We start from the raw sequence: 13,930 nt of genomic DNA, 5'->3' as shown, positions 1-13,930 counted from the left end.
ACACGCCTTATTTTTAACACAACGATTAAATATATTTTTGGGGCTTGATGAAGAGCCTACTGCATGAATTATACTTTTACCTATCGTATGTTGGATTCATTACTGAACGATCGGCTGCTTCAGTATCTCTGTGTTAAAATGAAAGTGGTTAACTGAATATTTGTCATGCGCAAACACAAATTGCTACAAAAACTCTGAACGACATTTTTCTGAGGAAAAGTAGATCCTACCGCATTGAGTTCCTGGCACGGCTTCTTGTTCTTCTTGTTCTTCTGATCCTATATGAGTGAAATCAAATTTTACACAATCAGTGTGCGAAATCATGGAAAACAGCCATTAAAGCTTTAACATGTACTAGATATAGAACGTTTATGGTTTTGCTCGCAAATCCCCAATTTCTGTCCACCCAAAGGCTTTGCACAGTCTCTGAGCAGCAGCCTGATTAGCACCCAGTTTGTCATTCAATTCCTTTCTGTTAAGGGCAATTACGAAAACAGCACCTTCTCCTCAGTTATTTTAAGACCAGGAATCATGGTATTGGTCCGACAAGGGTTTTGAACCCATATACCCTCCATCATAACGTACCCAGCCAGCATACCTGCACTGATATATGATTATGATGAGAAGAACAACTCCAATCAGCAAACAAACTGCAGGTATCACGATGATAACGATTCCTTTCTTTCCACTGCTGAAAGATGAATCTTTCAAGGATTCTGCATTAGACTTGTCATCTTGAAATCTTAGTTGTGGTGTTGGTGTTTTCGTAATTATCTCGATGGTACTTGATTTTGGTTTAGGCGTTGAGGAAGGTGTTGATAGTGTTGTGACAGGCACTGTAGGAATGCAGCAAGAATATAGGCTATGAACATGAGGGGGAAATCTACAGTACGGGTTAGTTCTCCACACGCGCCAATAGTTTTTTCCTGAATGCCCAGTGTGGCAAAAAAGGGTATGTAGCTCACTTTATTTTATTTTATTTTTGTCTGATGTAGTTTCTTTTAAGAAAAAATAACTAAAATAATTACATTAAAATGATTGGTGTGGGCTTCCTGCTAAAGGTATCGTATCTGATACTACCAGAATTGTCGGTTATCGTACGTCTGTCGGTCTTGTATATACTTGCTCTAACTCTACCTATACCGGGATACGTCTAACGGTTGTCAATAATAATGAAAATAGTGATAATATCAACATTATTACCTTCCTTTACTTGTGTTACAGCCCAATACGTTACGAAAGGAGGACGAGTGGTACGAAGCCCCAAGAGACTAGGATATTAGTACCCTCCCCGGGTGGGGAATAAATTGTAACCCCTTAAGGAATCGAATTTCGTGCTGACATGTTTGTAATGAAGTCAACGTCTCAAGTAAAGTTGTTGAGTTGTAAAAGGCGTTTTCTGTCGTCAGTTCCACAACAACTTGAGTACACTGCTACTGCTATTCTCGCCTGTCTTCAGAGTGTTTCAACTTTCTATGAGTAACTATTGTCATCACACACCCAGAGTTGTTTGGGGTAAAAATCGCCTTACCCTCAATTGATATTTGAATTTAACTCAAAATATTGGGTTAATGAAAATCTTTACCCGATATTTTGGCTGAAACTAAAATGAAAAGGAAAGCGTTGCCGGCTGCTTTGGGTAAACTTCAACTAGATAGTTAAAGTAACCTTTACCTCTTAATTGGGGTAAACTATTTATTTTTTATTTGGGGGAGGGACAAATATCTTTGGGCATCCCCTCTCCCACCAGGAAGATCTCAACAGATTTTGTATTAATTGTCAAAATCTGTCTTCAAGACTTTACTTCTCCTTAACTAACATTACCCCACCTAATTACAAATTAACTTCTAACTTGATGCGTGTAAGACGACTATTATTTCTAACAGTATTGATGGATTTCAACCATTCCCAAGAGAATTAAATAACAAAAGACACGGCGGCCATGTTGGAGGATATAACAAATGAATTCATTGGCAATTCTTTTGTTAAGTTCCTCCAACATGGCCGTCGTGAAAACCATCAATACCTCGTACCAGATGTTACAACTCACCGCTCGGTGCAGACCAAGATGTTGTAGACGCCATTGTTGTTGTATCGGTGGACATTGTAGGTATTTCAGTAGGCGTAGTTATAGCTAGGGGATATAAGCACAAGAACACAAGTTATACACAGGATAACAGAAACACGTGTCAACTGATAGTGAGAATGTAGTGAGCAATAGGTAGCCGAAGCAGATGGTTCTAACAGGATACGTTTTGCTCGTTTTTGTATCTTTACCCACCTTGTGGTAAAAACACACGATATTCTGCTCTGAATCCGGAGCTGTTGTTTGATTCATCCGAACGAAAGACGAACCGTACACCACTGTCAGCTGATAACGAAAACGGTACCGTTGAATGAAGGAGAATCGTATACCATGATCTAAGACTTCCATTGATCCTTTTAGAAAATCTCAAAGTGTCGTTTTCACGCAAAGAGAAGTTAGTGAAGCGAACACGTAGGGTGTGATTATCAGGGACCATGATCCTCCACGAGCACAGCTGTCCATTCGGGTATTTATCAGGGAAGCCAGGGGACTGGAAAACACCTTCCTTGTCTCTCAGAATGTACTTGCAGCCTAAAGAATAATGAATGATTGAATCCTTGGACTTGCTTCATTTTTCTATAGTAGTCAGCTACCTTAAGATAGTAAAGCATTTTGCTTATCCAACTTACTTTCATAATAGCAATAAAACATGGTGATTCCCTGATGCTTTCTGTCCCCAATCTCATGATATGGCACTGTTCCATCCGTCTGTTTACCGCTTTTCTTGATATAGTTCCGTGTGTGGTACTTGATCCATTCAGTTGTTGCTACCATCCATTTGACTTGTTGACAGTCATGTGACCCATAAGGCAGCAGATAAAATGGTTTGGTTTTCGGTAACGAGATTGGCTTCTTTTTGTTACCACTTGTTTGACAAGTGAAATACAACGTCGTTCGTTGGTATAATCCGAAAAACTTTTTAAAAAACTCGAAAAAATTTGTAATTTTAGATTTATCTTTGTTGCTATTTCCCCTGTCATACATAACAATCGACCCACTTGTCATGCCATACAACGTCTCGCTTACGCGACTGTATACACAAAATTGTCCTATAAGATAAAAATATGAAAGGATAAGCTCGGGATTGCCTTTGTGATCAAAAATTTGTGATTGAGCATTTACAGGAATTGAACTGAAGATTACATGTGCTGCTTCCGTGAAATAAGCTCTAAGACTATATAAATAGTAAGTTTGCCATCTCTGGCTGATATCGATTACCGATTGGCATCGGCTATAATTTTTTAAGCACACTAGCTTGTAAACGAAAACTGCTAACACTTTTCTACATCGACTGACCTAATGGCCAAACTTGGGTGATATTTTTGCCCATTCTTTCTGTCTTGCTGCAAAAATGTCTTTTCACGTGGCTACGAGCTACTTCTCCATCGATGTGTAAAGTTTGTGATCTGTTATTACTTGGGTTTGTATCTATTGTGTCTTGGTAAATATATCCCGTGTTATTCCATCCCGCAGGACATCCTGTCCTGGGCTTGAGTAGAGTATATTCACCATAAGGCCATGTGGGCGGTGAGCCTGAGGATAATAGAGGATATATATAAACAACGTTAAATTATTATAACGCATGCGCGACAATCTGAGCGGTCTGAGTAGAGTATATTTACCATAAGGCCATGATGGTGAGCCTGAGGATAACGGAGAATATATTGAAACAACATGACTGAATTATTCTAACGCACGCTTGACAGCCTGAGTCAGTTCTATGACGTACTAAAGAGAAATCGTTTATCAACATATTAAAGTATTAAGGACTAAATTTTCTAGCTGTAACGATTAAACATATACAAAACGTAAATCAATTTAATTGATCAAAATTATTATGGACTTTCAAATTTCAAAAAAATCACATTCCAAATCACTAACCAAATGAATATTTTTTGAATTGCAATGAGAGAACAACACATCAAGCAAATTTTATAGTCACGTTGTCGTCTTAGAAATCGAAATAGCCCGAACTGAATAGACTCAGGTTATTGGATAAAGGCAAACATTTTGACTGTACATCACCCTTGGCACCATAAGTAGAACTCCATACGGAGAGTTCAAAACGACCTAAGATTGCGTACCATTGCGTATACATATTATATAACGGTATATTTAGCTATTAAGTTTTCATTAGATACCTATTTATATTCCTGTTTAGACAACTATATATAACGTGGAAATTGTGTGTTAGAAATGCGAGTCTCATGATGACTTCTAACACTCAACATGTCACAAGATCTTACCTTTATTCTCTACTGCTGTTTGTAGAAGAATCACAAAAACGAACCAACACCACGGATACATAGTCGTGTAAGTGGCCAAGAACACGAGACGGTCACCTTCCACTTATTTCTCTTCGTGTTAGAGATGTTTTTGTATCTCAGCAGTAGACTTTCATTCTCTATGCTACGTTCTACTCGATCTACGACTGGTTTCGAAACATCATAACTACCCCTCCCCTACACGGTAGATTCATTTTCTTGGGGAGGGGGGGGGGGGAGGGCTCGTGGCAGTAGAATGAGGCGATATCGTCAGTAAATAAGAGAGGAGGTTAGGTAATGTGTGCAATAATCTCAGCAGTAAGACTTTCACTCTCTATTGTACGTACTACTTGTGCTACTTCTGGTCTGGTTTCGAATCATCATAACTACCCCTCCCCTACACGGTAGATTCATTTTCTTGAGGGGGGTGGGGAGGGCTCGTGGCAGTAGAATAAGGCGATATCGTCAGTAAATGAGAGAGGAGGTTCGGTAATGTGTGCAATAATCTCAGCAGTAAGACTTTCACTCTCTATTGTACGGTACTACTTGTGCTACTTCTGGTTTCGAATCATCATAACTACCCCTCCCCTACACGGTAGATTCATTTTCTAGGGAGAAGGACATGTAGGAGTAGAGTATGGAGAAATTGTAGCAATTCATTCAGAGTGACTTAGACTCTTTTCAGCTAAAAAAATTATTTGTGAGAATCTTATCGGAATCACCTTTCGTTTTAGCAAGAGGGATATCCACTTCAGTATGCAAGGGTTATATTCAAGGCGTCAAAGAAACAAAGAAACAAACACGCAACGCATCAACAGATGAAGGGTATGTATTGAAATTGTACTACTTTTAGGTGCCATTTGTACTATTGAACACGAGAAGCCGCGATAAGCGAGGAAGGGAATGGATCAACTATGATCAGATTTTTTGGAGATAAACGTAATATGAACTGATAATAATAATGATATTAAACTATCAGATTTATTGGAGATAACGGTAATATAAACATAATGATGATACAAATATCTTATAATATTATAATTATTAACAGATTCACAGGCTGGCTCTTCCCTGTTAGTAACATGAACTAATTTTACGAAAATTGTTTTAAAATGTTGAAGTTTTTTCCAAAAAAAACAACAAGATAAACAGTCTTAAAAGGCTAAAAAGGATTTTAAAATCCACTACAAAACGGTTAAAATTAAGTAATATCGTTAGAGGAAGTTCATTATGTTTCAGGCAATTATCTGTCTGAAATGACATACAGTGGGTTTTGCGTCACGGTAGCAATGTTGTTCTACTGGTACAAAGGATTGTGGGTAGTTTGTTCGTCCACCGCCAGGTGCGTTTGGTCACCAGATGGTCCATCATTAGGATTAGGTCCCTCTAACACATCGTACACCACGTCAGGGACATTATTGTCCATGGGCTCGAGCACATGGTATTCTGGGATACCGGGGTCAATATTTGAATCACTTGTGTGTTTTGAGTAGTTTGGAGCTTCATATTCGGGTTGCTGGTCACGTGATAGTGTTTGGTACATCTGCCTGTCATCAGGGACGTCATTTACGATAGGCTCTAGTACATGGTACTCTGGAGCATCATTAGCAGTATTTGTATAACTTGTCCTTTTCTCTTCTTTCAAGTCATCCGGGCATTCATACTCATGTGTGTCAGATGACAGTCGCAGACATGTATGCGTGTCACGTGGCAATGGTGGGCACGTACGAGTCTCATCTTGTACTGGTGTGTTGGCTGCTGTTGTGTTGTTGGGTTCCTTCAGTAAGATAGATTCTCTAATAGCATAAAATAATAATAATTATTATAATTATTATATATGTATATATATATGGCTTATATAACGCTTATACGAGTCTGTTCTAAGCGCTTAGTAACATGCGTAAATGGATAAATGGATAAGATAGATAATATGATTATAGAGAAAAAACTAATTTACACAAATTAGTCTTGAGTTTAGATTTATTTAAAGATAAACTGGAAATATCTCGAATTGAAGAAAGTAAGGAGTTCCAGAGTAGAGGAGCAGCAACTGAGAAAGTACGTAGACCATATGACTTGAGATTATAAGATTTTGAAGACAGCAACAAGTGAGAATACGAAGATATGTGCACCATAAGTAGTGTGAATATAAATGAGCATTCCTTAGCATCCCTTTTTTGTCTGAAATGTTTTGCCATAATACTTACTCTGCCTTACTGATGCTGAACGTTTTATACGATGCATTCATATATATATGAGTCATATAATTCGAACAAAGAACCTTAGGTTTACAGTTTAGACGTTTTAGGGATAACAGATAACAAATCAACGTTACAAATGAACGTTAGCCGCCTAACGTTGAGGAAGTCGAGGGATATGGCCTGGGTGATCTATGATGAGAAATGAGTTAGTTTTAGGTATATAACGGTGCTTTTGTTGGGACAAAGTGGGATAGCTGAACTCCTAGAGATGGGTAGACAGGAACCTGCAGTTAATATGCAAAATTTCAATCGACCTAATATTAGTACCTTGCATTACTTGTATCACGTCTTGTTTCTTTAGACCTGTGCACGTGACGAAAATAAGATTAAATATCTTAGACGATTAATAATAAAAAACAAGACCTCGATTGACGTCCTTCCTGAATCCGCATCGTCGTGACATCAATAATGTTCATGTAAATGTTTTTGAAAATTTATCTACTCATGTTATAGATAGAACTTATGCATAGTTTCGCTCAGTGAATATATTTTCGAGTATAATTCACTATAATGTTCATGTAAATGTAAAAAAATGTATATGTGTTGCTTTAATTTATTTGTATGACGTTTAGCAAGCAGGGAGTGCTTTGTCAGTCTCCCAAACCAGAGGCTCTTATGAATAAAGTACATGTTTCAAATATAATTTAAGATGGAATGATCATTTCCTACTTGCATCGATAAAGTATCACAATAACAAGTAGAATACCAATCGTACCAAAGGCCAGCGGTATCATTATGGCTGTAATAGTTCGAGTCCGACCGAGCGAGGTCGTCGAGTCAGATTTCTTATAAGCGCCATTGTCCGAGTTACTAGATGATGGCTTTGCGTTTGCTTGCATCGTTGATTGAATCATACCCCCTGATGTGATTGTCGGTGGTGTTGTTGTTCCTGTATTGGGGTTCTGGCGTTGCTCTGTATTGTCGCCTGTGTAGTTTAGAAATGAGGTTGTTTTACTTTATTAGCATAAGGTGAACTAGGCGACGCATGACTCGAAATGGGGGGAGGCACTACATGTACTGAAACAACTTTTAATCAACTTGATAAGAGGCTTACGGCGCAAATTATAAAGTTATTAGTGCTTGTCTACGTTTGATAATCAGAATGCATTCTAGTCTAGGTTGAATACAAAAAACGCTATATAAAGCATGATGTTTGTACGCGGGAAGCTAGATCACAATAAATCTGATTTTCGCCATCTCGGATCAAAAGGCCTGGTTGGATGGCAGGCTTGATTGGATCCTATTATTTTAGCATAGTATAGTGTCTTATCATATTTCCAGTTCATTAACGTCGTGTTAATTTCTTGGGAATTTTTTTGACCATTTCAAGAGACCTGACTGAAGATAGACTTGCATCGAAGGATACAAATTTTAAGATATCTCGGAGCCGGTTTGAGCGATACCTGCTCAGTTCTAAAATTGATTCTCTTTTATTGGGTGGTAATTCCACTCCATCCACGCTTCCTACGCTAGTTTCTTCTTTTATTTTTAAGTAGAAGCAATTTTAGAGTTTTATACTTACCACGTGATGTAAACACGTGATATTCTGCTCTGAAGCCATAGCTGTTGCTCTTTTTGTCCGACCGAAACAAGAACTTTACTTCTGAAGTCGCTGTAACATTGAACGGTTGTTTTACGCCATAAAGTGTTTCATTCATACGATATTTGCCATTAATCTTTGTAGAGAATCGTAAATAGTCCTCAAAATTACTGCCATTTAGAGAAAAGTTTGTGAAGAAGACGCTTACGGTGTGATTATTAGGGACCATGATCTTCCACAAGCACATCTGTCCATCCGGGTATTTATGAGGGAAGCCAGGGGACTGGAAAATACCTCGTTTGTTAACCAATCTGTACCTGCAACCTTGAATTAACATGGAATTAACATTTCACATTACGTGTGACTTCAATAGAAGGGTCTGTCAGGAGACCAAAGAAAGGTAGAAAATAAATACTAAAAAAAAAGAAAAGAAAAGAAAGAAAGAAATAGAAAAAAAAAAAAAAAAAAAAAAAGAAAGAAAAAGAAAAAGAAAGGAAAAATAAAGAAAACAGCAAGAAAGAAAGGAAGAAAAAGGAAGTATTACGAAGAGGTTAAATAAACTGATAGATAGAGTTGAAATTTTTACCGGAATAAAAAAGTTATTTCATACGAGAGACAAGATAAGATGCTCACATGCGCAGTTCACTGAGATCGTTGAGTAACAAAATGTTTTGTAAAATACATGAATAATTAATAAGGGTCTAAGCCATTCCAGCTTTAGAAATCAGGTCACATGAATATCATGTAAACTTTACAATGAAAATGCTAATTAGATACAACCACTAGTGGATGTATACTGTTCTGATACAGCACTAGTGGTTGTATCTAATTAGCATATGAATTCAAAATGTTCCAAAGGATTTATGAATTATTAGTGAAATTCACAAGTTGTTTTACGGCAGATGTTCGTATAGAGGTTTTGCACCACCACGTGACGGCAGCCATGTTAAATGGCAGGAACAATACAGTCATTTAACATGAGAAAGAGTTCAATTCCCGAGAGCAAAGGGATTTTATTGTTCTGCCATCTAACCACAAGAAGCCAAGCAGTATTATGGGATGGGCACGTGATGATGCAAAACCTCTATAGCCGATAAAACACGGCCACTCATATTGTAAACTTTACTTACAGTCCTTGATAAACTTACTTTCATAGTAGCAATAATACATCGTGACACCATCGCTGTTTTTATTGCCAAGCTTAACATGCGGCACTGCACTTCCATGCTTGACATTTCCATCTGAGTTGTCACGTGTGTGGTACTTGATCCATTCTGTTGTTGCTACCATCCATTTGACTTGTTGACAGTCACGTGACCCATAAGGCAGCAGATAAAATGGTTTGGTTATCGGTAACGAGATTGGGATCTCTTTTTTACCTCTTGTTTGACAGGCAAAATACAACTCCGTATAAACATAATACCTCGTGACGATTGTCTTACTTATACTAACAAAGTTATAATTGATTTTGAACGTATCTCCGTTGTTTTTCTCCTCATCATACATTCGAATTGATCCTGATTCCAAAGTCGATTCTTTAAGACTGTATATACAATACTGACCTGGCGAAGAAAATGTCAAAGGAATTTTATATGAAGATACCGTGAGACGCACCCATATTTTTTTCCCTAACATGCAACTTTTGTGGTCACTTCTTTCGATTCTCTTAAAAACTCAAAGGAAATAACTATTATCTATTAATTATTAATAATTTTGTTAGTTTTGGATTTTCTTATTTTCTCGTGCTCTAAAATGTTTGATGTGCTGATTTTTACTTGCTAAGTTTGTATAAGGTGGATTTCTTTGAGGAACAAGAGTCTGTGTTTGAGTCGGTAAAAAAACGCTGCTTTGGAAACAAGAGATCTTTGGTTCATTCTTCTCTAATCCCACATACTATGTTCGAATCTGTCTCTCATTTCTGTAGCTGTAGCTTTAAAAGGTGGGCGTACGATGACGCAAAGTTGTTTTGGTTGATTGCAGAATATTTCAATTAGCAACCGGAAATGTATTAGACGATCATAGACAATCACTAAAGCAAACTGACAAAATTTTTAAAATGGTGGGCACATTAACATCACAATGGCATTATATTATTAAAACGGACCCCTGATGAAGAGAAGGGGAAAGTTCACACTTATTGCCTTCCCAAGTGATATCTAATTATTTTATCTTTGCCTTACCGCTTGGCCATTGAACTGAACTTGTACCACCTGATTTTGTACAGAAGTACCTCAGGACTTCCCCCTTACCAAAGTACCCATCAATATGCAAGATATCTGATCTGTTATTACTTGGATTGGCATCCACCGTGTCTTGGAAGACAAAACCACGGCCATGAAACCCTCTTGGACAGCCTGTTATGGGCTTGAGTAAGCCAAAAGTTCCTTCTGGCCACGTTGTTACGCCTGTTTTTAGAAGGAGCATAAAATAAGTAATATTTTGGAAGATCAAGGAGAGACTAAAAAAGCCTGTAAATAGAGTGCAGCACTTAACAAAAAGTGGCTAACACTGGAATTTGTGGTCTTCATTGTATGAGCAAACCGGATTTTGGAAGTTGTATTTTTTGTGGATGGAGAAAAATAGCAGTATCCGCTGAAAAAACCTTCGAAGCACAGAAAAACGATTCTTATCTCATACGACAATGAGTAGATCTTAGTATTTTTAGAGAGCGTTTGAAATTATTTATTTGCAGCAACTTGTTACTTATTTGCAACAACTCTTTTCTTATTTGCAACAACTCGTTTCTTATTTGCAACAACTCGTTTCTTATTTGCAACAACTCGTTTCTTATTTGCAACAACTCGTTTCTTATTTGCAACAACTCTTTTCTTATTTGCAACAACTCTTTTCTTGTTTGCGGCGCTTCGTCTAACTTGCGCGCTTTGTGTCCCATATGGGGGTCACCGTAAGTAAAATTTTAGACTAGAAACTAGTTTAATTCTTTCAACCTCGACAGTCAAATTATCATAGTCGCCGTTTCGAAAATATGCTGGATCTGATCCTGACCAATCAAATTCGGATATACGGAGTTTGAAGATAAATGCTTTGGATTCTGCTACTTTCGAAAGATTATGATATATTTGATCGTCAAAGTTTAACAAAGTAAAAAAAAAAATATTCATAATATATATTTGTTTTTTAAATTTATAATGAAGGGAGCTTAAGTCGAAATGTTGTCTTACCTCTGTTTATACATATAATTATATTTTTGTTATAGAGAAATATTTATTTTCGCAACCTTTTATGGTTAGAAAAAAGATGTTTTTGTTCATTCAATTTTAAAAAAATCGATAATGACATAGCCAACACGTCGAAATGTTGAATTACTTTTGTATAAATCCTTACTTTTTTATTATATACAATTTTAATAATTTATTGTAGCAATCTTTTATAGTTGGGAAAAAAAGGTCAGCTCGGAAATTGAAGTAAGAATTATTAACAATTACTTCGAACTCAAAAATATTTAAATCAAGCTATAAGTAAGAATAATTGAGCAAGTTTGACACTACACATCCTAGTCACACATATTTGAGAAGTTACATACTTACATGTAATAAGACGTTTATGAAGAACAAGAAGAATTGTCCATAAAATACGTCGAAGCATCGTAGAGGAAGCTGTATTATGATTAAGTGAATGTCATGAACATTTCAGTTTGATCCCTTCAGCATAGACGTTTCAGTCTTATGCTTGCATTATATGACGCAGTGCTTTCGATTCTAGTATACTTTCCTTCTAGTATCGCTCTCTCCCAATGCAGTATTTTTGTATGATGCATTTATTTTGGAACAGTCAAGCCCTAATATATTACGAATTAAACACAGCTCGAGACAGATTGAAAGCACAGATTTATTAGGCTCTTTCTTGCATGTTTTATTGTCCTCCTTATTATGAATCTCCTGAATATGTCATTTTTCTAAGGGTCACAGGAAGTTAAGTATAAAGAAACACTTTTATAGTACATGAACAAATAACTGTCAGTCTTTAATCTTTTTTCACTTTCAATTCATTAGTACTAGTGATCAAGCTTAAGCGTTCGTAACGGTGATGTTTGTCACCAAGTTTTAACTTTCAGGGAAAAAAAAACAATGGCAAGCGAACAAATCAAAAGTGATATAAGCTGTATCGCTCGGGTTACATAAGCGCAAGATGTATGAACAAATTTGGGAAAGGTAACCCAACCTCCCCTCCCCCCCCAAAAAAATCATTAATTCTGTTCGAGACTAAAACATAATTTAAAGCCTGATAGGTTTACATTCGCATCTGTACTTCATTCCTGTATTTGGAGGTGAATAGGACGTAACATGGTCGCCATCTTCAGAATAAAGATAATATAGAGTATTGAGTTCTAAACTACAAAATCCGTAAACAGTTAGAATAGAAAGCTAAATTTTTTTATAATATCACCTAACGCTAAACCTTATCTAATTTGGCAAACCTAGCTAATTATGACTAAATTGTGTTTTTTTCTTAATACAATAATAATATATTTCAAGTTTCAGCAATGTATGCATAACTCCTTTCCGAGGATTGAACTGGTTTTTTAAAAATCTTTTCCCCGGGGAGGGATTAAGCTGGATTTATATTAGTGCAGCAAGGGCTCTATAGAACAGATCTCGTATGACTGTGAAAAATGCACATAATTAATATGCCGTGACCGTAACGGTACATGACGTGACAGTTCAAACATCTATATTTGATGAACAGTAAATCGTACGTTACAGAGTAAGTAATTCCGATCTAGGAATGTCGTCTCTTCAAGTCCGTACCCTTACCGTGCCGGACCGTACTGTACTGTGCCGTGTTCTATAATTTGCCACAATCACTCGGAATCTATCCTACGTGATGATATGCTATGTCGCACTCATGCGATGGAATTGTCGTAAAGTTTGTTCGCCTCAACCAGCGGGTCAGAGTTCTCTGCTGATTCGTAGAGTGGGTTCAATGTGTAATGGTTGACTTCTGAGAGATTCTGATAGGTTGGTCTATTCAAAGCTGTGGGGGATTCCAATGTGTGGTAAAACACTTCTCGGGCTTCATTACAAACAGGCTCGGGCGCATGGAATTGTGGTCCATCCGATTCTATCTCCGGGGGCTCCAGTACGTGGTAAAAAACAGAAGAGGCGTCTTTGCCAGAATGATTGGTCGCATGGCATTGTGGTCCATCTGATGATTCTATATTTGGGTGCTCCAGCACGTGGTAAAATACATCAGGGGTTTCATAACCAATAGGCTCGAGTGCATGACATTCTTGACGTTTTGCTGATCTTCTTGGAAGTGGAACTTCATTCAGTTGGGTATAATCAACGTCCTCGTAATCGGGAGGCTCGTCACGTGACTGAGGTTGCTCATCAACTGTGTTTACGGTTGACACGTCTGTGGTAGCTCCAGTAGTTTGGTCAATGATTATATTTCCCCTAGAACAAAAGAATGAGTTGGAAGCATAAGATATAAGAGAGATTAATGGAAGGATTAATAATAAAGATGGTTTGGCTAGATCGATGAGTAAGGCAGTGCTAGTGTGCATATAAAAAACAGTGAGATACTAGCAAATGAGGGAGTTAAGAAAATTACCAACAAAAATAGACAAAATGTTGTTACTTACTGCTCGTATGTCGGATTTACGACCATCCCGTCATCCACACTGTCATAAAGATCATAGATATTTAAGGTATTTATAGAAGAATTCAGTTATATTCGCTAGTAAGTGTGTAAAATAAAAGTGACTCATACCTTGATCCATTTGTGCCACTCTTCGAGGCCTTTTTGGATCTGCGAT

The 13,930-nt window shown here is 37.3% G+C and overlaps 3 protein-coding genes across 6 annotated transcripts in view; all 3 read right to left on the bottom strand.

Moving 5' to 3' along the window:
• The window catches only part of LOC116302256 (uncharacterized), a 52,473-nt gene that overhangs the window by 12,936 nt on the left and 25,607 nt on the right, over window positions 1-13,930 (bottom strand). For 3 of the 4 annotated variants that reach the window (XM_089030516.1, XM_089030512.1, XM_089030515.1), the window contains 5 exons: window positions 2,282-2,587; window positions 2,051-2,134; window positions 599-836; window positions 231-278; window positions 81-128 (listed from right to left, as the gene is read on the bottom strand). In XM_089030516.1, the coding sequence (XP_088886642.1) occupies window positions 81-128; window positions 231-278; window positions 599-836; window positions 2,051-2,134; window positions 2,282-2,587 (724 nt within the window). The remainder of the gene's footprint in view (window positions 1-80; window positions 129-230; window positions 279-598; window positions 837-2,050; window positions 2,135-2,281; window positions 2,588-13,930) is intronic. The other variant, XM_089030514.1, reaches the window with a different exon arrangement.
• LOC116290155 (uncharacterized) lies at window positions 5,162-11,787 on the bottom strand. The gene is made up of 7 exons (XM_089030538.1): window positions 11,700-11,787; window positions 10,332-10,556; window positions 9,300-9,713; window positions 8,134-8,475; window positions 7,327-7,536; window positions 6,879-6,914; window positions 5,162-6,146 (listed from the first exon to the last, which is right to left on the bottom strand). The coding sequence occupies exons 1-7, from the start codon at window positions 11,755-11,757 to the stop codon at window positions 6,130-6,132; spliced, it is 1,302 nt and encodes a 433-aa protein (XP_088886664.1). The 5' UTR covers window positions 11,758-11,787; the 3' UTR covers window positions 5,162-6,129.
• LOC116294666 (uncharacterized) overlaps window positions 11,983-13,930 on the bottom strand; it is a 63,569-nt gene continuing 61,621 nt past the window's right edge. Inside the window, exons 10-12 of the mRNA XM_089030511.1 lie at window positions 13,885-13,923; window positions 13,757-13,795; window positions 11,983-13,568 (exon numbers count right to left, since the gene is read on the bottom strand). Of these exons, the coding sequence (XP_088886637.1) occupies window positions 13,016-13,568; window positions 13,757-13,795; window positions 13,885-13,923 (631 nt within the window). The 3' untranslated portion in view covers window positions 11,983-13,015. The remainder of the gene's footprint in view (window positions 13,569-13,756; window positions 13,796-13,884; window positions 13,924-13,930) is intronic.

This window comes from Actinia tenebrosa, unplaced genomic scaffold, assembly GCF_029948245.1.
Source record: "Actinia tenebrosa isolate PJP-AT-01 unplaced genomic scaffold, QUT_ActTen_1.0 PGA_scaffold15__27_contigs__length_11533743, whole genome shotgun sequence".
Lineage (NCBI taxonomy): Eukaryota > Metazoa > Cnidaria > Anthozoa > Actiniaria > Actiniidae > Actinia > Actinia tenebrosa.
Note: the sequence above shows the minus strand (reverse complement) of the source record. Positions and strands in the feature narration are given on the sequence as shown.

What these genes read in the sequence shown, in the direction of transcription:
- LOC116290155 (XM_089030538.1), bottom strand. Translation starts at nt 11,757, where the DNA reads ATGCTTCGACGTATTTTATGGACAATTCTTCTTGTTCTTCATAAACGT. An exon ending in TCATAAACGTCTTATTACAT is followed by an intron (nt 10,557 to 11,699) that starts GTAAGTATGTAA and finishes TTCTAAAAACAG; the next exon opens with GCGTAACAACGTGGCCAGAA. An exon ending in TCACGTGTTTACATCACGTG is followed by an intron (nt 7,537 to 8,133) that starts GTAAGTATAAAA and finishes TAAACTACACAG; the next exon opens with GCGACAATACAGAGCAACGC.